The 23,580-nt window shown below is 36.4% G+C and overlaps 2 protein-coding genes across 2 annotated transcripts; both read right to left on the minus strand.

The window, feature by feature from the left end:
* Positions 1 to 8,582: 8,582 nt before the first annotated feature.
* Positions 8,583 to 9,218, minus strand: PCOAH_00001640 (SICA antigen; the record flags this gene model as incomplete). The annotated part of the gene is made up of 2 exons (XM_020056981.1): positions 8,583 to 9,062; positions 9,156 to 9,218. The coding sequence occupies 2 exons, from the start codon at positions 9,216 to 9,218 to the stop codon at positions 8,583 to 8,585; spliced, it is 543 nt and encodes a 180-aa protein (XP_019912547.1).
* Positions 9,219 to 9,970: 752 nt separating this feature from the next.
* Positions 9,971 to 14,552, minus strand: PCOAH_00001650 (SICA antigen; the record flags this gene model as incomplete). Its single annotated transcript, XM_020056982.1, has 4 exons — positions 9,971 to 10,228; positions 10,555 to 11,730; positions 13,248 to 14,330; positions 14,475 to 14,552. The coding sequence occupies 4 exons, from the start codon at positions 14,550 to 14,552 to the stop codon at positions 9,971 to 9,973; spliced, it is 2,595 nt and encodes an 864-aa protein (XP_019912522.1).
* Positions 14,553 to 23,580: the final 9,028 nt, after the last annotated feature.

Raw genomic sequence — 23,580 nt, forward strand, 5'->3', positions numbered from 1 at the left:
GGTTACCCTTACATCCGTACTATATGCTTCATTGTTACATTAGAGTACTACATACTAATGGAAGCTCCATTAATTCGTCCAAGGAAGAAGATTCCTTCTAATATTCTTTCCCTCGCTGTCCACAGTTATTCCTTCTTCCTTACTTTGTTTTTATATCTGTGAACAAAAAAAAAAAGAAAAATTCTGTGCATGCGCCTTTTCCTATCTTCCTCCCTTTTTTTTGCCCTTTAATCCTCTTTTCTTTTTTTTTTTTTTTTTTTCATTTTTTCTTTTCTTCTAATATGAATTTTTTTTTTTTCTTTTCTTTCTATTTTCATTTATAACAAAAGGAAGAAAAAGAGAAAGAAAGAAAAGAAGAAGTTGAACGAAGAGGTTTCATTTACCCCCCATTATTCACTATGCAATCCACATATATAATACATACTTAACATTCTTATTTTTATTCGATCTAACCCATAATTTTTATATTCTTTTCTTTTTGGAATGTTCTTATATTTCATTAAGGAGTAAAAAAGGAAATTTCTTGCATGCGCACTATTCTACTCCCATCCCTTCATTCCTATACTTCCTACCTACATACCTTCCTACGTTCCACTAAAAAAAGGTAAGAAAGGGAGGAATTACGTTCCTTCAATTCTTTTCTTCTTTGTTTTCTTTATTTTTCTTTTTTTTCTCTTCTTTAGCCTATTACCTTTTTTTTTTTTTTTCTTCTTTTTTTAAGAAGAGAATATATAAAAAGAAAGAAGAAGAGATTAGAAATCTTTTTTTTTTCTTTTTGGAGAATTTTTTTCTTTTAAAAAGTAAGAATGGAAGAAAAAAAGAGGAGAAATGCAAAAAAAAGAATGGAAAAATGGAAAAAAAGAAAGGAGAAGCATACTGGAATGTACAAAATGATTAAAACATTGTAAGGAGGGAAGGAAGAAAAAATAGTAAGTAGCACAAATATCATAACAAATTGTACATATCACTTAATGGAAAAAAAATGAAGTATTATTATCATATTCCATTTCTACTTATATGTCCTTCAGATAATATTAACCATTTTGTAATAAATGATCTAAATATGCTTCTTTGTCATGAACATTTTCTTCCATTTCGACTTGTTCGACGACCAACGCAAGGAGTAACATCCACAACTTTGACAACTAAAAGATTTGTCCTGTGGGACTGTTCATATAGTTTGTTGCTTAGGTGTTACTTCTACTACGTTACGTGGATGGAACATTATCAGTAGCATTTTACATTTCCAGCTTATTGTGTTCCTTCCCTTCATTATTTTTTTATTCCCTTTCTTTCTTGCTTTCTTTCCTTTTTCCTTTTTTTTTTTTTTTGTTAAAAAAGAGAAGAACTTATCTAACATAAGGAACAGAATATTCGGATGGATCCTCCTCCGTTAAGTCAGGTTCTGAATCTACTGTTGTTGAGTTGTATGCTGAGGAATCATATTCATTCTCCTTATTTAACCTGCGTACTAATGACCTTTTTATTCTTCTACTTTTATTGTTGCTGCTCCTTCCTCCTCCTCCAAAGAAGGTGTTACGTAAGTCAGAAAATAAGGAGGTATACTGAAATTGGAACGGGAAGGAAGTGAGGGGGAGTGTAAAAATATGTGCACAGAATATATATATATGTACATTACTGCTCACATTTTAAACATTCATTTTTTTTTTACATTCCATTTTTCTTTTTACTTTTATTTTATGCATTCAATTTAACATTTATTCTATGGACTCTTTTTTAAAAAGACAGCAAATATGAATAAGTGTTATTATACATATTTCTTCTGTTAAGTGATACTTACCTTATACAGTAATAGTGAAACTGCTGGTAATCCTATTGCTGCTGCACCACCAACAGCACCACCAATAGTGGTGCTATCCATCCCAACGGACCCTGAGGCAGCTGGAAGTGTCTGTATGGATGATGATAGTGTTGACGCATGAGGTTTTCCTTGGGGAGGTGGTCCCTGTGGTTTATTACCACCTTGTTGTGGTGGTCCTTGAGGTTTCCCTGGGGGAGGTGGACTTTTGGGTCTCAGACTACCAGTGTTCTGGTTTCCCGTGGAACCGGAGGAACCTGGATTCCAAGTTCCTGTAGAACCGGAACCAGAAGAACCTGGATTCCAGGTTCCGGTACTACCTGGACCAGAGGATCCGGGTTTCCAGATTCCAGTGGAAACGGGTCCAGAAGAACCCGGAGACTGGTGTCCAGTAGAACCGGGTCCAGAAGAACCTGGGTTATAGGAGACACCACCTTCTACACCTAAAAATGGAACATGGAAAAGTAGTTTCAATGTAAGCAGGAGTCATTGGACGCAAGGAATGTTGTGGGTGCACTTTCCCTTTTCTGTATATTTTTTTTTCTCTCTGTAATAATACTTTCGAATTATGCATATTTGTTATATGCCCTACCTCCCCTTGCTGTATTTGTCTTACCTGCTTCCTCCTCGTCAGTGTCTTCCCTCCGTGCGCTGAATTCAGGGCATGCTATTTCCTGTGGTTGTAGAAATTCGTCCTTCTGAGGGTTCTCTTTGAATTTGTTACAATATGCTTCTCCGCCAGTTCGATTGCAAGCTGAACTTAACTCGTTATATGTTGTTTTAGCTTCCTTAAGGGAACGTTGGTATTCTTCCCTACTGCAATATTTAGTTTGCTCCCCATTATTTTTTATTTTATTATAGTCGTAATAATAATCGAAGAGTTTCTTAGCCGGTTCGAAACGTTCCTCCCTCATATAAGGGTATATATTATCGCACGTACATCCATATATAGAATCCTTGAGCTTATCATAAATTGGCCCCATAACCATTGAGATAGAGGCATCTCCCTTAGATGTTTCCTTATTTATTCTATCACCTAACCAGTAATAAAAGAAATGACAGGGTTTATAGTACTCCGGAATGCCCCCATCCATCTTCTCGGTACATGCGTAACAATAAGCCTGTACAATATCCTTGGGCAAGTTCGCATCCTTAATATTGAGTGTAGTTAATGCACTCTGAACTTTCGCAATTAATTTTGCGATACACTGTGACCCACTCCCTCCCACGGAACACTCACTGGCTCCCCCTAATTCGGCGTATCTTGTTTCTGAGGGTAATTTAACTGGAGCGCCTACCTTCTGATTCTAGGAAAATATAGAATTAAACAGAAGGAAATAGTACACGTAAATGTATATTATTATGCATTCCTTACATATTATTATTATTATTATTTTATTATGCTGAACACAAAGTATTGTATGTATAATATTTATTTATTTTAAATAGGAAATGACCAATCTATGCTACCTGTGATGGTGATGCTGTCCGTGCTGATTCCAGACGGGATGGTGTTGGTGCAGTGCATGTTAATTCTAGTGGTTGCTGAAATTCGTCCTTCTGAGGGTTCTCTTTAAATTTGTCACAATATGATTCTCCGCCAGTTTTATTGCAATCTGCACTTAATGTTGTATATGTTGATTTGGCTTTGTTGTAGGACTGATCGCACCTGTTATTATTGCAATATTTATGACAATCCTGGTTACTCTTCAGCTTATTGTAGTCATAGTACCAATCGAATAATACTTTAGCCTTTTCGAAGCGATCCTTCAAAATACTAGGGTATATATGAGTGCACTTACATTTAGAATCGAATTTCTGCAGCTTATCATAAATTTTCGTTATAATCGGTGAAAAATGGCTTTTCGTTGGAAATTTCTCCTTTACTTTGTCACCTAACCAATAATAAAAGAAATAAGGAAGATCATCATCGCCCAAAGAATTCAACCACTCCGCCGTTCCTGTCCGGTTACATGCGTGACAATAGTTTCTTGCAATTGTAGGAATTAACTCCCAATCTTTCCCATTGTATGACGATAATGAGTTCTTCAGTTCTCCTTCCAGATCAGTGGGGGTCTTCCGTTTTCCCTCCACTGGGAATGTACAACCTTTTATTCCATTTCCTTCTTCTAAAGTTTCGTATATTTTTTGTGAAGGTAATTTACTTGTGTCTGTGCCCTAAGAAAATATAGAATGTAAAATTGGCCAAGGAAGTGGAGTACGTATAGATGTATATTACCATGCATTCCTTACACATTATTATTGTTATTATTTTCCTATTATTATTATTTTGATGTGTGTGCGTGTGTACATATACAATATTTTATACATAATATTTATCCATATCCTATGTAAGGGAATAACTAACCTGTAGTGTGCACGCCATGGTTTATGTGTGTACATATTCTTCATATATAATAAAGTCATTTCAGAATATTCCCTTCATATATATTCGTACAAAACACACGTTTGAGGTTTATGCTTGCTTCCCACAGAAATTATAATGAGTAGAGAAGTACCAAATTTTTACTCCTCCTTCCTTCCTTTCTTAATAAAGATGAGTAATCCTTCACTTTCCAATTATGATATACACACACTACATACGTACGTGATAAATCATTAGGAACAGTTAATTCAGATGCAAATAAGAACAAAAATATATACTGGAATAATATGGAATAATAAAATAAGGAAGGATAAGAAGTGGATTTTTGCTTGACGCACTGCATACAATTCATGCATTATATTATTGTGTATTGTGTGTATGCTTGTTCATTTGGAGCATTCCATTATTATGTACACTTCTCTCTTATTATGTATATAAGCACACCTTTTTTTTTTTTTTTGACGAAAAATTTTTAACATGTACTACATACCTTTTATCTTTTATTGTTATGTTTAAAGGGCAGTTAATTGAAAATTGTTAATATGCATATTGCATAATTCAAACAGAAGAAAGAGCACCCTCTCTCCCTACCCTTCTTCCTTTTCCGGAATATGTGCACTTATTCATTTATATGCTCAGAGAAGAGTGCACATTTACAGAATAAATAAGAGGAGTGCAATACAAATATATATGCTCATATTTTGTTCAAAAGAGAGAGTGAAAATTATTTGTGTGCACCTCCATATTAGTGCTCCTCAGTGTACACCCTTCCCTCTTCCATAAGATAGTTTCGATCTAATAATTTTCATACCCTTCCCCCCCTTTTTTGTTTTTTCCCAATTCCTTATAATAAAATTATAAACAGTTTAAACAGAAAATATATTATACTATCTGAGTTCCATTTTTACACTCCATTTAATCTATATTACACAATAGAATTCACTTTACACCTCCTTCTTTCTCTGTCCGATAAGTATACTACACATAGTTTATTCATACATACACAACAACGTTGTGGAACGATGTGTACATTGTGCTCTAATTGATCATTCTTCTTCCTTTCTTTTTCCTTCCCTTCCTATATACTCTTTTTGCATTCTCCTCAAAGAGAGGAAAAGCAGCCACCTTCCCTTTCCTTATACACTTTCTGCATTTTTTTTAAGGAGGAAGTGAAAGGGGAGTAAAGAACATTTCTACCTTATTCACTTATTGCATTTCTTTTAAAAGGAAAGGGAGGGAAAAGCAGAAGGATGAATGTGCCTTCCTCCTTTATGCAATTTCTGCATTCTTATCAGAAGGAAGAGAAGGCAGAAGGAAGGAGAAAGGAAGAAGTGTACACCGTTCCACAACGTTCTGTGCATGTGTATGTAGTTCCTTTTTTTTATATACTTGTATTATACTTGTATTGTGAATAGAGAAATAATGTAGGAAAAAAATATAAAAAGATAAATTATGGCTTGAATGGTTTTTGTATATATTATAATCTCCAATTCTATATACTATACCGCTGCATTGCAGCAGTTGCCCCTATTTATGCTGTGCTTGTAAATATTCATTTATTACACATATTGTTCTCTATACATTCCTTATATAAAAATTTCGAGTTTATTCCTTAGTAGGGCGACCATAGAACACTTCCACTTCATGGTACTGCACTCCTCTTAATTATGTCAAACATAACCACAATTATATCAAACATGTAGATTATCAGAGTAGGCTGTTATATCGAACATATATAACAGGAGTTGCTTGACCTTAAAGAACTAAAGTAAAAACGACATCGCACATATGTATACTTCCCTCCTTAGACCTTTCTTTCCTTTCCTTCCTCCTCCTTAGACCCTCGTTTCCTTCCTTCCATAGACCCTACCTCCTTAGAAATCTTTCCTTCCTCAGACCCCCTCCTTCCTTAGACCCTCTTCATTCCCTCCTTAGACCTCTTTTCCTTCTTTCCTCCTTAGGCCTCCTCCCTCCTTAGACCCTTCCATTCTTTCCCGAGACAATCCTTTCCTTCCTATCTTCCTTTTAACTTTTTTTTTTTTTTATACACCCATCGGGTGTACTTTCCGCTGGGGTGCCTAAGCAGCAAGCCACATTGCTGATCCTACATCTTAAAACAGATAAATACACAAGGTCATATTATTGTTCTTATACCCTAAAACAGCTAAATACCAGGTCATCTTGTTGTTCCATAACGTCGGAAGATCCTACAACGGAACCCATAAACTCTAAACCCTAAAACTCGAAACCCTAAACCCTAAACCATAAATCCTGAACCCTCAATTCTGTGCCTACACCCTAAATGTGCGCCTGAAACCAAAATCTTAAACCTTAAACCCTAAACCCTTCCTTTTCTCCTTAGACACTTCTTCCTTCCTTCTAACCCTGAACCACCCCCTGGGACCCCTCTTTTCCTTCCTCCTTAGACCCTACTTTCCTCTCCTTCAGAGAAATGTACCTCCCTTTTCATCCTCCTTAGATCTTTCCTTCCTTAAACTCTAAACCCTTCCCTCCTTAGATCCTTCCTCCCCTAATTAGAACTTCCTTCCTTCTTCCTCCGTAGACCCTTCTTCCCCCTACCACCTAACAACCCACATACAACCTAACAACCCACATACCACCTAACAACCCACATACCACCTAACAACCCACATACCACCTAACAACCCACATACCACCTAACAACCCACATACCACCTAACAACCCACATACCACCTAACAACCCACATACCACCTAACAACCTTCCTTCTAACCCCTTCTTCTTCTGGAAGGGGAACCAACGAAAAATGGATCCCCTCCCCTTCAACAGAGAGAGACACACATATGATTGGATTGCACTCCCCACCTCTCCCTTCATCCACCAAAATGTGACCTCTCCCCCTTTCAGGGAAGCTCAGTCTCCACTTTGTTACGCACCAAAAAATGGGATTGAAATTCCAATTGCAAAAGTCCATATATAAAATTTTTTAAGGAAGTTGCGCACAAATGAAACCTCCTTCGAATTATATTGTCCAAATGAAATTTTTAAGGACGTTGCGCACAAAATAGGTGGATTGAAGTTCTGGGTGCAAGGTCCGAAAAAAAATATATGGATTGCACAACCTATAAAAGTACATACTTTACACCAAAATGTCCAAGGAATGACAACAACACTTATTTAGAAACGTTTCCCACGAACCAGACTTGGCTCTACAAGCCTTTATCAAAATAATGCCCCTTCCATGACCATATAAATTTTATACAATTCTTGTACAATTTCTCGCCTGCGCTCATCTTTTTTGATTAGTGTGCAAAGTACGTTTATTTCCATTTGCCTCTATTTGTTCTGCCGAAACTTTCATTCTTTACTTTAATTCATTCGCGCGCAGAGAACGAATGAACCATTGCGCTGCGTTTGTTCACCTTATATTATTAATAAAATTTATATGTGCGAACATTGTGTTTAAGCTCACTGTACAACAAAAGAGCGAACTCAAAATGCCGAATGAAAAAAGGGGGGTATGAATACAAGAGTGCGTATCATATACTCTGTGCAGTGTTGTACGTATTAATTTTATGGAATAAACGAAAAAAAAAAAGTAGCCCCTCCTTTTTCTTGACAATTTCTTTTTCGCAATTTTTTCTGTGACAAATTTATTGGGGCATTTTTTGGACAATTTTTTTTTGTTGCAATTTTTTCTGTGTGACAAAAATTATATTAGGGCATTCATTTTCTTTTTGGCAAATTTTTTTTGCAATTTTTTTTTGTGCAATTTTTTCTCTGCGACAAATTTATATTAGGGCATTTTTTTGGATAACTTTTTTTTTTTTTTTTTTGCAATTTTCTCTGTGACCATTTTATTAGGGCATTTTGTTTTATGGACAACTCTTTTTTTGCAATTTTTTCTGTGACAAATTTATTCGCGCATTTTCTTTTGGACAATTGTTTTGTTTTTTTGGCTAATTTTTCTTTTAACTAAAATTATACTTAAAATCGAATAAACAAAAACAAGGAATGAGGCAGCTTCCCTTCTGTGAAGAACATTGTGTAATTTTTGCACTTTATTATGAACTGTGCATCTGAAAAATGTGTAACAGAAGAAGGCGGGCGAAAACCTCCTTTGCGAACCTTCTCGAACTTTCGCGCACTATTTGAAACACTTTTTCAAATGTCCATAATAATTGGAAGTAGGAAATAGAAAATTATTATGATAAAAAAAATTATTAAGGTAAAAAATTATAACAAAAAAAAATTTAATGAACATTTTTTGTATCTTCAACGAAAAAAATTATCCAAACAAATCAAAATAAGGGGAAAAATTTTTTTCCGCTTATATTGACCACACTGAAAGTGAGCATTTTCGTAGAAAACGAAAAAAAAAAGAAAAAATATTTACTACACCCTAAAACTGCAATCTGAACTTGGAACCTGTTCCTTAGGAATATCAACCATAAGAACAAAGTTTTCTTCCCTAAACCCGGAATCTGAACATGGAACCTGTTCCTTAGGAACATTTTCCCCTTTTATAAATTCGCTTCCCATAAATTCCCAAACCAAAATTTCAAAAAAGTCCTCCTTCGTCGAATGGAGGTCCCCTTTTTGACATTCGTCTAAGACTTCTAAATAAATATCAATAATGGTACGTCGACGTACACCAGGACGACCAACACCAAGGCGATCATCAGCAAGTTTTTTTCGCATCTTCGTTCCCGTTGGAACAGATCTTGGTTTTCTGCGTTCCTTTACTAAGGTATATTCATGTGGACCATCTGCCTGGTCGTCCACATCGTCAAGGAGTTGTTCTTCCAAAGTTGGAGGACGACGTACTTGATGAGCCCTTCTGTGACGTTTCCTTTTTTTACCGAGGAACAAATACTGCAAAAAAAAGAACGAACAAGTAATTTTTTCGGGTATGAAATGTTGTTCTTAAGAACAGAACAATCAGTATAAAACAAGTGCGAAGTGTACATCTAAGGTAAAAAACGGGGAAGTTGTGTTCCTTTTTTCTTCTTTTTTTTTCTTTCTTTTCATTTTTTTTTTTTTTTTTTTTTTTTCTTTTCCTCCTATTTTTATTTATTTTATTTTTTTCTTTTTTCAGTTTGCACACCTTAGATATATACCTCTCCTTAAACGGCTAAACTCCAGGCCACATTGCTGTTCCCTCACCCTAGAAACTTAACTTTAACTGTGAAATTCTACACCCCCAAGTGCGAAATCCTACATACATCCCTAAATGCGACATCTTACACCCCGAACTCCCCAATACTACACACATCCTAAATGCGAAATACTGTACACTCCCTAAGTGCTAAATCCTATACATTAACTGTGAACTCCTACACTCACCCTAAAATGCGAAATCCTACACATATACCCTAAAATGTGAAATCCTACACTCACCCTTAAATTGCGAAATTCTACATATACCCTAAGTGCGAAATACTATACACCCTAAAATGCGAAATCCTACACATACACCCCTAAAATGCGAAATCCTATGCACACCGTCCTACTGATTCATTCACCTTTATTTTATTTTTTTTTTTTTTCTTTCCGAAAAATATTTTTTCTTTTTTTTTTTTTCTTTCTTAAATTTTTTTTTCTTACCTTCCAAAGGAGATAACTTATGACAGAGGTGGCGATGGCAACAGGGATTGTAGGAAGGTATGGGGTAAGATCAGAAGGGTCTATCCTGTTAACAACTGGGAGAGGAAGAAGGTGGGTGGCTCCGGCATCCTTCCCTGGATCACCTTTAGTCTTTGTAACACCTGTTCCGTTTTTTCCTAATCTTGGTGTTGCTGCTGCTGCTGCTGGATCTTGGGATTGGTTACCACCTTGTTGTGGTGGTCCTTGAGGTTTGCCTGGAGGAGGTGGCCCCTGTGGTTTCTTACCACCTTGTTGTGGAATGCTAGTGGAACCGGTACCAGAAGAACCTGGATTCCACGTTCCTGTAGAACCGGTACCAGAAGAACCTGGATTCCACGTTCCTGTAGAACCGGTACCAGAAGAACCTGGGTTATGAGTGCCGCCACCTCCTCCACCTAACAAGGAAGTAACAAAAAAGGGTGATTTAAATAATATGGAAAGTCGCAGAAACTGAAATGTTATGTGCACCTTCCGGTGCACACACTTCTTTATTTTATTTTTTACTTTTTAATTTTTTACACGTCCTAATTTTTTTCACTTCCTTTACACTTGTTTCACTTTCTAATTTTTTTTACACGTCCATATTTTTTTTTCACTTCCTTTACACTTGTTTCACTTTCTATTTTTTAGATGTATCTTATAGGCTGCACACATTTCTTTAAGAGTGTTCATTTTCCTTTTTTTTATTGTTATTACCTGCTGGAAGACTTGAGGAAGTTACCTCGGTTGCGGAACCTGAGGGAGTTTGAGTGTCTGTTCCTGTGCTTGGAGTTTGATGGCTAGGATCTGTTGCTGCACCTGGATCTGTAGGAGTGGTAGGTTCGGAAGATAGTTGAGTTGTACCTTCAGCTACGTTAACAACAGCTGCCTTACTACCTACGGCACCTTTAAGACCTTCCCCCTTCTGGGCTTCATCGGGATCAATGTCGGATGGTTTTGCAGGCAAATCACCGGAACCATCAATAGATGGAAGACATGCAAGAGCAGCATCCATCCCCCCTTCCACTACTCCATCCTCACACTTTGCAGTTGCAGACTTACCTGCTTTTTTCGGTGCTGGTGCGGATTTTGCTGGACTTGCATCGGAAGATGTTGGTGGATGTGGTACTGGTGGAAGACCATCATCTCCTGCCGAATGTTCCCTCCTACCTTCAGGTGCTGGTACATGTGCTGGTTTCTCTGGGGTAGGTGCGGACTTCGCAGGATCCCCTGATGGTACCGTTTTCGCAGCTGGAGGGTCTATATTGACTAATTTCCGTAATTCCTTTGATCGTCCTAATTTCAATAAGTCTACAATTCTTCCATTCTTGCAATCTCCATTTTGTCCCTGTTCTTCTTTTTCCTTCTCTTTATCTTTACACTCCATCCATTGCATTACCTGCTCTAACTCTGTAATACCATCTGTGGGTTTCCTTTCCTGCTGCAACCATGTGTCCAACGTTCCCCCTATTAAGTCTTCCTTATCTTTTATATCTTCTTCCTTAACCCAGTTACAATCCATTCCCCATGACTTCGGTGGGAACTTATTCGCTGTCCCCTCCATAGAATTGGAGATAACCTTCATAATTTCCTGAGCTCCACACTTATTCCCTAAAATTCTTAATATAACTCTATTACCTATTATACACTTTAGGTACGACTCCCATGGTTGCCCCTTCCCATTTTTCCCTTTCCAACTTTTTCCATCTTGGCTTCTTCCTTCCATCCAATAGATTACTCTTACCAATCTTTTGCATATTTTCTTCATTTGATTCGTTATGTTATTATCCGTTTTGTGCTCTAAACTTCCACATATTTGTGGTATTGACGTCGGTTTCCCGTCGCCCATATTCATATAACCCTTAAGTTCTTTTAACATCCTATTCACATCACCTTCCATTTTTTTCTTTATATCACCCTAAAAATAAGGAAAGGCAGAAAGAAAGAGACATAAGAACTTATAGATTTATTCCTTCCTTTCTTCTTTCCCCTATATATCTGCCCTCCTAATTCATAATAATACTTTTTTCCTTCATTTTCCTTTCCTTTTATTTAATTATTCTTTCTCATCGATTGCTCTTTTATTTATTCCTCCCTTTTTCTTTCCTTTTCTTTTTCTTTTTCTTCTTTCATTTCTTTTCCTTCTCGCTTTATGCCTCTTTTTCCTTATATATATTTTTTCCCTTCATCGTTTTGTTCTCCCCCGACTTTCAGATTATTTTCCCTTGTCCGGTTTGACCCGGGTTGTCCCGTTCCTTTCCCCCTTGTTCGGTTACACCCTTTGTCCCGTTGGACCCCTTGTCCGGTTAGATCCCTTGTCCGGTTTCCTTCCCCCCTCTAGGCTCCACCCAGTTTCGTGTTGGCCAAACTGCGAGGAGTTCTTCCCCCAAGGGCTGCTTGACGCCCCTCTACAATTAATCGGAGGTAACCACCTCCCTCACAGGAGTTTTTCCTAACAGGCAGGAGCCCCTTTTAATTTACCGGAGGATAACCTGTCTCGACGACTCTTACTTCTAACTAAGCACCTTTTCATTTTTTAAATACTAGGTCATAAACCCTAAAAAATAAAACCGAAATATGATTACCTTTCCCTCAACACTAAAACCCTGAACCATTAAACATCGACCATGAACTCTGAACCCTAAACTCTAAACCCTAAAGCTTAAACACTAAACCCTAAACACAAACCCTGAACCCTAAACCCTGATACCCTGAACCCTAAACCCTAAACCTTGAACTCTAAACGCTGAACACTGTAAATCCTGAACTGCGTAAAACGTGAACAGTTTAAACCCTGAACAGTGTAAATCCTGAACACTGTAAATCCTGAACAGTGTAAAACCTGAACCCTAAACCCTGAACCCTAAATTCTGAACACTAAACACGAAATACTAATTCCTCTACCCTTAACCCTGAACTCAAAACACAAAACCTGAAATTATTATCCTACACCCCTAAACCCTGAATCTCTAAACCCGAAATCGGACATCCTATACCCTAAACCCTGAACCCTAAACTCTGAACCATCCCCACTCTTTTTTTTTTTTTTTTTTTCCATTCCTTTATTTTAATTGATTCTTCTCTTTTTTGGTTTCAACTTTTTTATTTTTAGAATTATATTATTAGTATATATGGGTGCGTGCTTTATCCTAATTCTTTTTTCTTCTCGTTTGAGTATATAAGCCTATGTGTTCGGCCTTATTCTTTTTTCTTTTCCGCTTTTCTTTCCTTTTCTTCTTTTTGTTTTTTACTTAACCTTCCTTCTTTACTCCCTTAAACTTTCATTCTCCTTACACCTTAAACCTTCCTTCTCCTTACACCTTAAGCCTTCCTTTTTCCTTCCTCCTTAAACCTTCCTTCTTTACATGTTTTCTTCTTTTTCTTCTTTTTCTTTTAAAAAATATCATAACACTGCACACCGAACTTCTTCTTTACCTGGTCTAATTGTCCATTCGACGTCCACACTTTCTGCTTTTGTTCCTCCCATGCACTATTCAGTTGTGTCCTCATCTGTTCTCTCTTTTGTTCTATTTCCTGACTCGATCCAGAGGAGCATGGATCAGATGGTGCTTGAGGAGTATCTTCTTGCTTTGCAGGGGTGGTTACCGGTGATGATGCTTGGAGCTGGGGTGGTGGAGTGCCCTCGCCTGTGGTAAGGTCGCTTCTAGCAACACCCACCAAAGCTTGCTGATCCCTTTTTTCCTTTTCTCGCATATTTTTTTCAAACAGTTCCTTCAAATTTTTCTGTACCACTTGGTATACATTTTTCTCCCAATCTGCACTTCCCCCCTTTTTTTCTTCCTCTATCATTTTTAATGTATCCTCCAAATCCTTGTTATCCCACTTATCTCCATCCTTAACTAATTGGTCTAACTCCTCTTTACTAACGCCAAATACTTTTCTCAAATTTTCCTCATTCTCCACTGTATTGGGGGACATGGACACTTGCCCCTTCTTCGGTGTGCTACATTTCGCCCCTTGCGTTTTCCTGGTCTCCAGATTAACTATACCCGCTTTCACATAAGTACTTTTCCCATCTTGTTTCTTTTGCTCTGCCCATTGTTCTATTTGCTTCCAAAGGAATTTTCCCCCAATACTCATATTCATAAAATCTAATCCTTCACATATTTTGTGGACATCCTGCACTTTACTGAAAGCTTCGAAAGCCTTTGTTGCTTCTAACACAGTTCCTGAAACTTTCTTTCTACTACAGTGACCTCCTAACCATTTTATTAAAATTATTCGACCAACTATACATCTAAAATAGGAATCAATCTGTGCGTGCCCTTCCTTACTTTCTATTCCTTGTATATTATGATACCCTGCTATTCTTATTCCATTAATGTATAATAATACTTTTACCATTGTTTTACATAATTCCTTGTCTTCGGAGCTGAAATGCTTTTTCTCCTCGTCATCCACTTCTTCACTACACAGTTGGGCAATTAACGTCAAACCACTGTACACATTCTTCATGGCATCCTCAAATATTTGCTCCAAGTCATTCCATATTTTATCCTACAAATAGCACAAAAGAAACATATGATTATGTATACACATTGCATATATAATACACGCCGTCCCTCATATATTCCATCATTCACATAGGAATATTCGACCTTTATATATTTACTTTTTCCTTTCAAAAACAATGAATATTACATAATCCCCTGAGGTCTTGTATTTTTTCACTTTTATCCATTCTACTAAAAACTCCGTAAAATACTTGAAGTCCTCCATGTTGACAACCTTCCTTTATTATTATATGATTCATTGTTATATTAAGGAATTATACATTACTAAGAATTTTATGAACTCATCAAGGGAAGATTTTTCCTGTTCTTTCTGTTTTTTCCTTCCTTCCCTGTCCACAGATATTCCATCTTCCTTACTTTGTTTTTACATCTGTGAACAAAAAAAAAAAGAAAAATTCTGCGCATGCGCCCTTTCCTATCTTCCTCTCTTTTTTTTTGTCCTTTAATCCTCTTTTTTTTTTTTTTTTTTTTTTTTTTTTTTTTTTTATTTCCTTCTTTTCCTTTTTTTAAAAATTTTTCTTTCTTTCTTTAAGAAAAGAAAGAAAACAATTTTCCCTTCTCATTCCTTTATGCATTGCACTTTCCGAAGAAGAAAAGAAAAAGAGAGAGAAAACACAACCATTGCCTCGTTCCTTTTCGTATACATTCTACCCACGTACTCCCTTTTTTTTGCATTTTCTTTTATGCACTACATTCTTCCTAAGGAAGAAGACGAAGAAAGAGGGAAGGAATTACGTTCCTTCATTCTTTTCTTCTTGGTTTTCTTTCTTTTCTTTCTTTTCTTTTTTTTCTTATTTTTTCTTCTTTTTTAAACCTTTTTTTCTCTTCTTTAGCCTATTTCTTTTTTTTTCTTCTTCTTCTTCTTTTTTAAGAAAAAAATATATATAAAAGAAAAAAAAAGATTACAAAACTTTTTTTTTTTTTCTTTCGAGAATTTTTTCTTTTAAAAAGTATGAATGGAAGAAAAAAAGAGGAAGAATGCAAAAAAAAGAAAGAGAAGTATACTGAAATGTACAATGTCATTAACTTTAGGAAGCAGAAGGGAAAAAATGGAAAAAAATAGGAAGTAATACAAATGCTGTAGCACACTATATACATCGTTTCATAATGAAAAAAACCCAATATTATTGTCGCATTATAGCTCTATTTATATGCCCCTATCACGGTTATGTCAAAGTGTGCTTTGTAATAAATAAGGATCTAAATATATACAATTTCCTTTATCATACACAAACATATATTTTCACTTTCTCTTTCACACTGTTCGACGACCAACGCCAAAATGAGCATTCACAATTTGATGGCTAAACGATTTCTCCTATGGGACTGCTCATATAGTTTGTTGCTTAGGTGTTGCTTCCACCTTCCGTCAATGGAACATTATTAGCAGCATGTTCTCATTTCCAGCTTATTGTGTTCCTTTTCTCCATTATTTTTTGTTCCCTTTCCTTTTCTTTTCTTTTTTCTTTCTTTTTTTTTTGTTAAAAAAGAGAAGGGGAACTCATCTAATATAAGGAACAGAATATTCTGTGTTAGTATCATCATCTTCCTCCGTTAAGTCAGGTTCTGAATACTCTGTTGTTGAGTTGTACGCTGAGGAATCATATTCATTCTCCTTATTTAACTTGCGTACTAATGATGTTCTTTTTCTTTTACTTTTATTGTTGCTCCTTCCTCCACCTCCAAAGAAAGTGTTACGTAAGTCGGAAAATATAGAAGTATACTAAAAATAAAAGAAAGGAAAGGACAAGGATGGGAATGTGTTCGCAGAATGTATATGTACAATTACTGTTCACATTTTAAACATTCACATTTTTAAGCATTCACATTTTTAAGCATTCACATTTTACTTTAGCATTCACCTTAACATTTATTCTATGCATTCATTTTTCACATAGGTAGGAAAATATTAATAAGTGTTATTATACATATTTCTTCTGCTAAGTGTACTTACCTTATATAGTAATAGTGCAACTGCTGGTAATCCTATTGCTGCTGCACCAGCAGCACCACCAATAGTGGTGGTGGTACTGTCCATTCCTTCAGAGGACACAGGAGCAGCTGCTCCTACTCTTGGTGCAGGTGGTCCACCGTCCGGTGGTGGTAATTGTGGAGGTTGAGGTTGTTGTTGCTGCTGCTGCTGCTGTTGCTGTTGTTGCCGCTGCTGTTCCTGCTGACCATTCTGTGCTCCTTCTGCTTTTTTACCTTGACTCTGAGCACCTTCTGCTTTTTTTCCTTGGTTTTGTGCTCCTTCGGCCTTTTTTCCTTGATTCTGTGCACCTTCTTCTGTACCTAAAAAATAAAGTAAACAAAGGACAGAGTTGTTGTTTTTGTTTTTTTAGTGTAATAAGCAAATGTTTATCCCTAAAATTCTTTAGGTGTGAACCACCCATCACCTTCCCCCCCCCCTTCTTACTAAATGTGTCTTTCCTTCATATGGGAATGTTAAAGTAACCCTTTTAAGAAGGGGGAAGGAGGGAGGGTCTGTAACCCTTTTAAGAGAGAAGGGGGGGAAGGAACATATAAAGTGTAACTTCCTAAGATGGGGGGGATTCAAGAATAACTTCACTTAGGAGGTAGTTTTTTTAAGGTGATTACCTATTCTAGGTGATTCAGTTTGCGCACGTGCGCGAGATTGAGGGCATGATAACCGTTCCGGTGTTTTAAATTCTCCCTCCTTACTTTTCTCCACTTTAAATTTGTCACAATATTTATCATTGCCAGTGCTTTCGCACTTTCCACTTAAATTTTTATGTGCTGACTGGGCGTTTTGCCAGGATTTCTCGTATTCTGTACTACTACAATATTTAGCAATCTCCCCATTCGTCTGTATTTTATTATAGTCATAGTAGTAATCGAATAGTATTTTAGCCTCTCCGAAACGATCCTTCAAAATACCTTCGTACAAACTGGTGCACTTATTCTGGCATGTATTCCAAAACTTGGCATCCTGCAGTTTTGTATAAATTCTCTTCATAACGGGTGAGAATTCTTTTCCTGTCTTAAATTTTTCCCTCATCTTATCACCTAACCAATAATAGAAAAATGGACAACGTTCCTCATCGGACAGCATAATCAATCCCCTCCCTGTACATACATAACAGTAGTTTCCCGCAATTTTATTGGCCAAGCTCACATCATTGCCCCCTCCGTACATCTGTAATGATGTCGTCACATCCCGTTCCAGAGTACTACGACTCCCTGCCCCCCCTGGGAATGTACAACCTCTTCCTCTTCCAGATTCGAATTCAGCATATACTTCCTCTGAGGGTAATTTAAATGAAGCTTGACCCTAAGAGTGTAATTAAGGAGGAAAGTGGAATATGCATGTGTATAAATGGATGCTTCTACATGTGTGCACGTTCCTTCCATATTATAATTTACTGCACTATGCACAAATTACTATATATACATCATATATAAATGTCCATGTTGTAAAGAAGGAAGGAAGGTTGTGTTAGGGGTCGTAGGTGGAAGGAAGGGATGATCTAAGAAGGGGAAAACAGCAAGCCCCTTCAGTGTTGTTACTTACCCCTGGACTCATTGTTTATGTATACATTCGTTATGTATATAGTAAATTTCTATGGAAGTTGCTTGCTTTCTTCTACTTATTCATGAAGGGAATATAAATATGTGTGTGATATTTTTCACATTATATATTCCAAGAGGGGCTGAATGTTAAGGGTTATATATACCAAATTTTTACTACTCCTCCCTCCTTTCATAAAAATGTGTAATCCTTTAACTTCCTTCAAAGCACGATAATATACACTATATATACACACATACACATGAAAATCATCACATATGTGAACATATATAATTTAAGGTAAAAATATAAACGATCGTACGAATGATCGAACAAGCAAAGAATAAGAAAATAATGGAAAAAGGTCAAACCCCTCATGTTCAATTTATATCTATGTATTATATATTATATATCTTTGTGCATTATATTATTGTGTACACTTTGTGTATGTGTTCATTTGGAGCATTCCATTATTATGTGCACTTCTCTCTTATTATGTATATAAGCATACCTCTTTTTTCTATTTGACGAAAATTTTCACATGTACTACATACTTTTATGTTTTATTGTTATGTTTAAAGGGGAGAGTTAATTGAAAATTGTTAATATGCCTATTGCATAATTCAAATAAAAAAAAAGAGCACACTCTTCCCTATACCCCTTCTTCCTTTTCCGGAATATGTGCACATTCGTCTATATGCTCAGGGAAGAGTGCACATTTACAGAATAAATAAGAGGAGTGCAAGACAAATATATATCCTCACATATTTTTGTGTTCAAAAGGGAGAGAGTGAAAATTCTGTTTCTGTTGATGCACGCACCATTCCTGTAGTAGCCTGTTATTAAGCAGTCCTTCTTTCCTTCCTCCGTCCTCCTTTCATATGCTGTAATAATAATTTTCACCTTCTTCTTCCTTTTTATTCCCTTTTTATCCCTTTCCTTCAATAATTAAACTATAAAGAGTTTAAACAGAATATATATATATATTATACTGCCTGGGTTCCTCTTCTCTACTTTCCTTTTTTTTAATCTATGTGCACATTACAGAATTCATCTCACCCTTTTTTTTTTCTTTCACTCCCCCTTAAGTATATTACACATCCTTTATTCATACATACACAACAACGTTGTGGAACTGTGCACTGTGTACATTAAGGGGGAGAAGCAGCTTCCCCCTTTTCTTACATTATTCCTTATGGATTAATGTGCCAGGTTTCTCCTATCCCTATATCTGCCTTAAAAGGGGGGAAAAATCTATTACAGCACATTCCTTCCGGAGAAGGTTTATTAGTCCGTTATCTCCTGATGAACACTTAGTGCACTGTCCCTTCAGCATAAAGTCCCTTATATGAACCTGATGGGCAGAATTACTTCGCGTAGAAAATTTTCCCTTACACTTTTTTTTCATGGAAATATGTAAATTAGGTGTGCACCTACTTTTTAAGGAAAAATATTTTGCTACTTCGTGCAGTAACTTCCCTCAGTGTGAAAATATTACCTTCCCATAGGGGAACGGGCGAGAACATAATGCATGTGTGGGGCGGGGGTGTGGACACACACAGTACAATTATAAGGAATTTTCCTTTGGAAATGTCCAACATATATATATTTCAGTGGCCGCTATGGGGGCGCACAATAATTCATTAGAGTGTTTATGTTGAACTAGGAACATTATGCTCCTAGAGCGGTGCACTATGGAACATGTATGCATGGTATATGGTCTAAGTGCCATATTCCACATGGTACATAGAGCAAGCACATATGTTTCCAATTATTTCCTTCTGAAACAAGTAGCACATGTCCTACAATTATGTAATGAGTCCTAATGTTCATTGCACTTTTGGGTGCTCATAGTATACATGGATTAATATCCTAAGTATGGAAGTACCGACAGGCAAAAAACACAGTGTGCATGAACTTTTGCGTAGAGCATTGTCCTCTATAGTGATTGGACCAGAAGGACATAGAAATGTCCAACTTCTGATTAAGTACCCACGTGCAGTCCACACTTCACAATATGTACATCAGAGTGTACAGGGAAGGCTATATATATGTGTAGGAAGAGAAAATATACTTTAAGAATAGTATAATAATGCACACAACCCTAGTAACAATGACACATGCTCTTAATACCGCTTCCTCCGAGTGTGAATAATATGTTGCACATGGGGAAAAGAGTGTGCTCATGGCACTTACGTACGTTCATAAATAATATAGTAGCAGGAAGAATATTCCTGCCTCCCGAAGAGAATGCTGTAGTAAAGGGACCACTCGAACATTCTACTTATCGCCTGCTAAATGGTCTATATTAGTTATGTCCTAACGGAGGGGGGGGAGGAATATATAATTAGAAAGTACAGCACCATAAGTAGATTCCCCCCACACATTACTATAAGGGTATTCATATAAGGAGTTCTATAGAATACATGTAATAAAATATGGGAGATAAGTAGTTGGCAGTGTACGTGACCTTTTAGCATGCATGGTGTATTACTTTGTTCCTGCATAATACTAGTACGTTGAGATTCTACTTCTATGAAATATTTTGTCCAGAAATTTCCCCACAACTATGAGCAATATGAGGCAACATGCACAGATGTTCCTGTTACGTAAAGGGGGGAGGGAAGGAATAATGTCCAAGTTGCGCCTAACATTGTAGGTTGCGTCCAATATGGCAGGTTACTTCCAACAACAACAATTGCAATCATTGTACTCATTGCAGTGATAGCAACAATAATAATGGTAGTAAACAACATTTGCAGTAGTGATCCAACATGTCACTACGCATAGATGTTGATAGTTGTACTGAATTTAGGGACCTGACTTCCCATTATTCTTCCATTTTTCTCTACATATATATATATATATATATTCACTAGCCTTTAACTGTAGTATTTATAGACTTTGTTCAAATAGGGAAAAAAAGGCATGGGAAGTAGGTGGAAAATATATTCATGTATACAATTTACTTGAACTGTACTGCACGCATCCTTTATTTATTATTCATGACCGTGCACTATAATAAAATAACTTCCTTAAAGGAAATAATAACAATACATATGTATGATCATTCCATATATGTATTCTAGGAGAATGCACGTAAAAGGTAAGAGCATGGGTGGGGACCTTCCTAGTTCTTGCCCAAAAATGAACTGAAAAGGAAAAAAGTAAAATTAAAAATGAGGAATACTGTAATGTATAAAATGTAATCTACATTAGAAGGAACGGGAACGGAGGTGTAATATAAAGTACTATTACTAATACAGCACAAAAAAATAAAATGTACAGTGTAAAAAGTATTATTATGGGAAGGTGCGCGTACGTTTTTTCTCTTCATACATAGTTAATACAGTTCTATGCATTACATCCCTCTTTCACTTCTTTTATAAATTCATGCCCCTTCATTAAATATATAGATGAATGTGCACATTCCATGCGGAAGGAAGGAATGAATAGTATTCCACATATATGTATATGAATTGCACTACATATATGTTAATTACTACCAAATAATTTATTAAATACAAAAAAGTAAGCATAAAATTAATATAGAACACATAAAAAATATGCACACCAAGAAGGGGGAGGTGCGACTTCCTTATGTACACAGAGGGAATGAATGCACTGCATAAATATTATAGGGTTACAAATAATGATCTATAATACAATAATATAGCACATTGAATAAGGAATGCATATTTTATGGCTCCTCTTTCCTTCCCCTCTTCCATTTCATTATTATTCATGTACATTCGCTAATATTTCATTGCAATTAAATGTGCACATAATCATGACGAAATGATTTTAATACATACATATGTGTATGTGTATATAATGTGTTATGGCCACCCGGAAATAGAGCAGTATGTATTATTAAGAATGGGAAAATTTTGAACATTCATGTTCATTCATAACCATGGAACAAATAGGAACTGTACAAACATATTCTATAGGAATGTATATGTGTGCTCAATTCCACAATAAGTTCATTCCACACAGAAAGGTGTATACATATAAACCATGGCAGATTCTGCCCAACAACTGTTATCGGTTAGTTGACTCCCTGCTTCCTTCTCACTTCTTCCTTGTTACAATATAAACAGTTATATATATATATACCTATATATACATACACATATATATGTATATATGTACATATATATTTATATATGTGTACACCTTCCTACTCATGATATCCATAGGCGGCGGATTTAGAACAATTGACTTCCTATAAAAATTTCTACAAGATGTTCGACACAGGCTGTGATGATTGTGACGAAGATTCTGAGTTCGAAGAAGTAAAAAACAGTTTAGACGGGCACACCATTACTAAAGGATATACGGATAAAATTAAGAGCGCATGGTACCTAGTAACAAAGAAAAAGGACGACCCTTCCTATTGCAAATACTGTCATTTTTTATATTATTGGATTGGGGACCTTTTATTCAGGAATCCAGAGAATACTGACATAGTCCCGAACACTCTGAATACAATCTGTAAAAATATAAAGATAGCGTATCGGACTAAGGGGTGCGAAGATATTTGCGGCAATACTATTGAAAAGGACGACTTCCTTCACAGAAAAACCATCTTCGATTATTGGCATGACTATAATTCTATACAGGAGCTGCTAAATACTAGTGAGTCCAAGTGTAATGATAAATATGGCAACTACCTGGAGAAACTTAAATCCGTCTATACTAAAATACAGACATATTGTGGACAAAGTGTAAATAGTAGTGATCCATATTGTCAAGAATTTAAAGCAAAATTCAATGGTAGTGATAGTGGAACTAATATTCCACCACCATCAACATTGACATGTCCAACAGTGCACGAAGGAGTACCTGTAACACATCAGGCGGACACACCCACCTCCCCCTCTGGAAGTAGCAACATTACCACTGCCATTTCTTCCATCCTTCCCATAGTTGGACTACCAACACTTGCTTTTCTTTTATATAAGGTAACTATTATTAAACATCTGATAAGTGCAGTAATATATAAGAAGTGGACACTATTTTTGCATGAACAGTGTATATGAGGAGGGAGCTGTGTGGTATATATGTATTCTGCACAGATTATAAACTACCAACCTTCCCTTTCTTCTTTTTCTTTCAGTATTCCCCACTACCTTTTTGGTTTGGTAATCAATTTGGAAATAGTAGTAGCGGTGGAAGAAATACGAGAAAAAGATCGGCGGGGCCTAACTTTAGTACATTCACAGAAGACGATTCTTCTATAGAGGTTTCAACAATATATGAATCCACGGAAGCTTCAACGAGTGACTTAACAGAGAATTCTTCTTTATATACATCACCATCATCTATCAGCACCAGAAAAGGGAAAGGTACAAATAATAGACATGGAAGGAATATACGTTATCAAGCAATGTAATACCTGGATCGGAACTTCCCTTTCTGGGGGGCCATAAGCATCCGGGAACTTCATGCAGTGCGCAAACGGAAGAACATTTTTTTTTTTTTTTTTTGCGGAGGAGAAGAAGCGCATGTAATGTGATACATGTGATGTGATGTCCTGGTGGGCGCTAGAAATGGACAACTTTGCGCGCAAAAAAAAAAAAAAAAGCAGTAGAAGCAGTGGAAGCCCCCCCTTTTTTTGGCAGTAAGCCCTTTTTTTTGGGGGGGGGGTTGCTCCTTATTTGGTTGTTGTTGTGCTTCCCTTCCCCTTTTTTATTGTGTG

Source organism: Plasmodium coatneyi, chromosome 1 (assembly GCF_001680005.1).
Source record: "Plasmodium coatneyi strain Hackeri chromosome 1, complete sequence".
Lineage (NCBI taxonomy): Eukaryota > Apicomplexa > Aconoidasida > Haemosporida > Plasmodiidae > Plasmodium > Plasmodium coatneyi.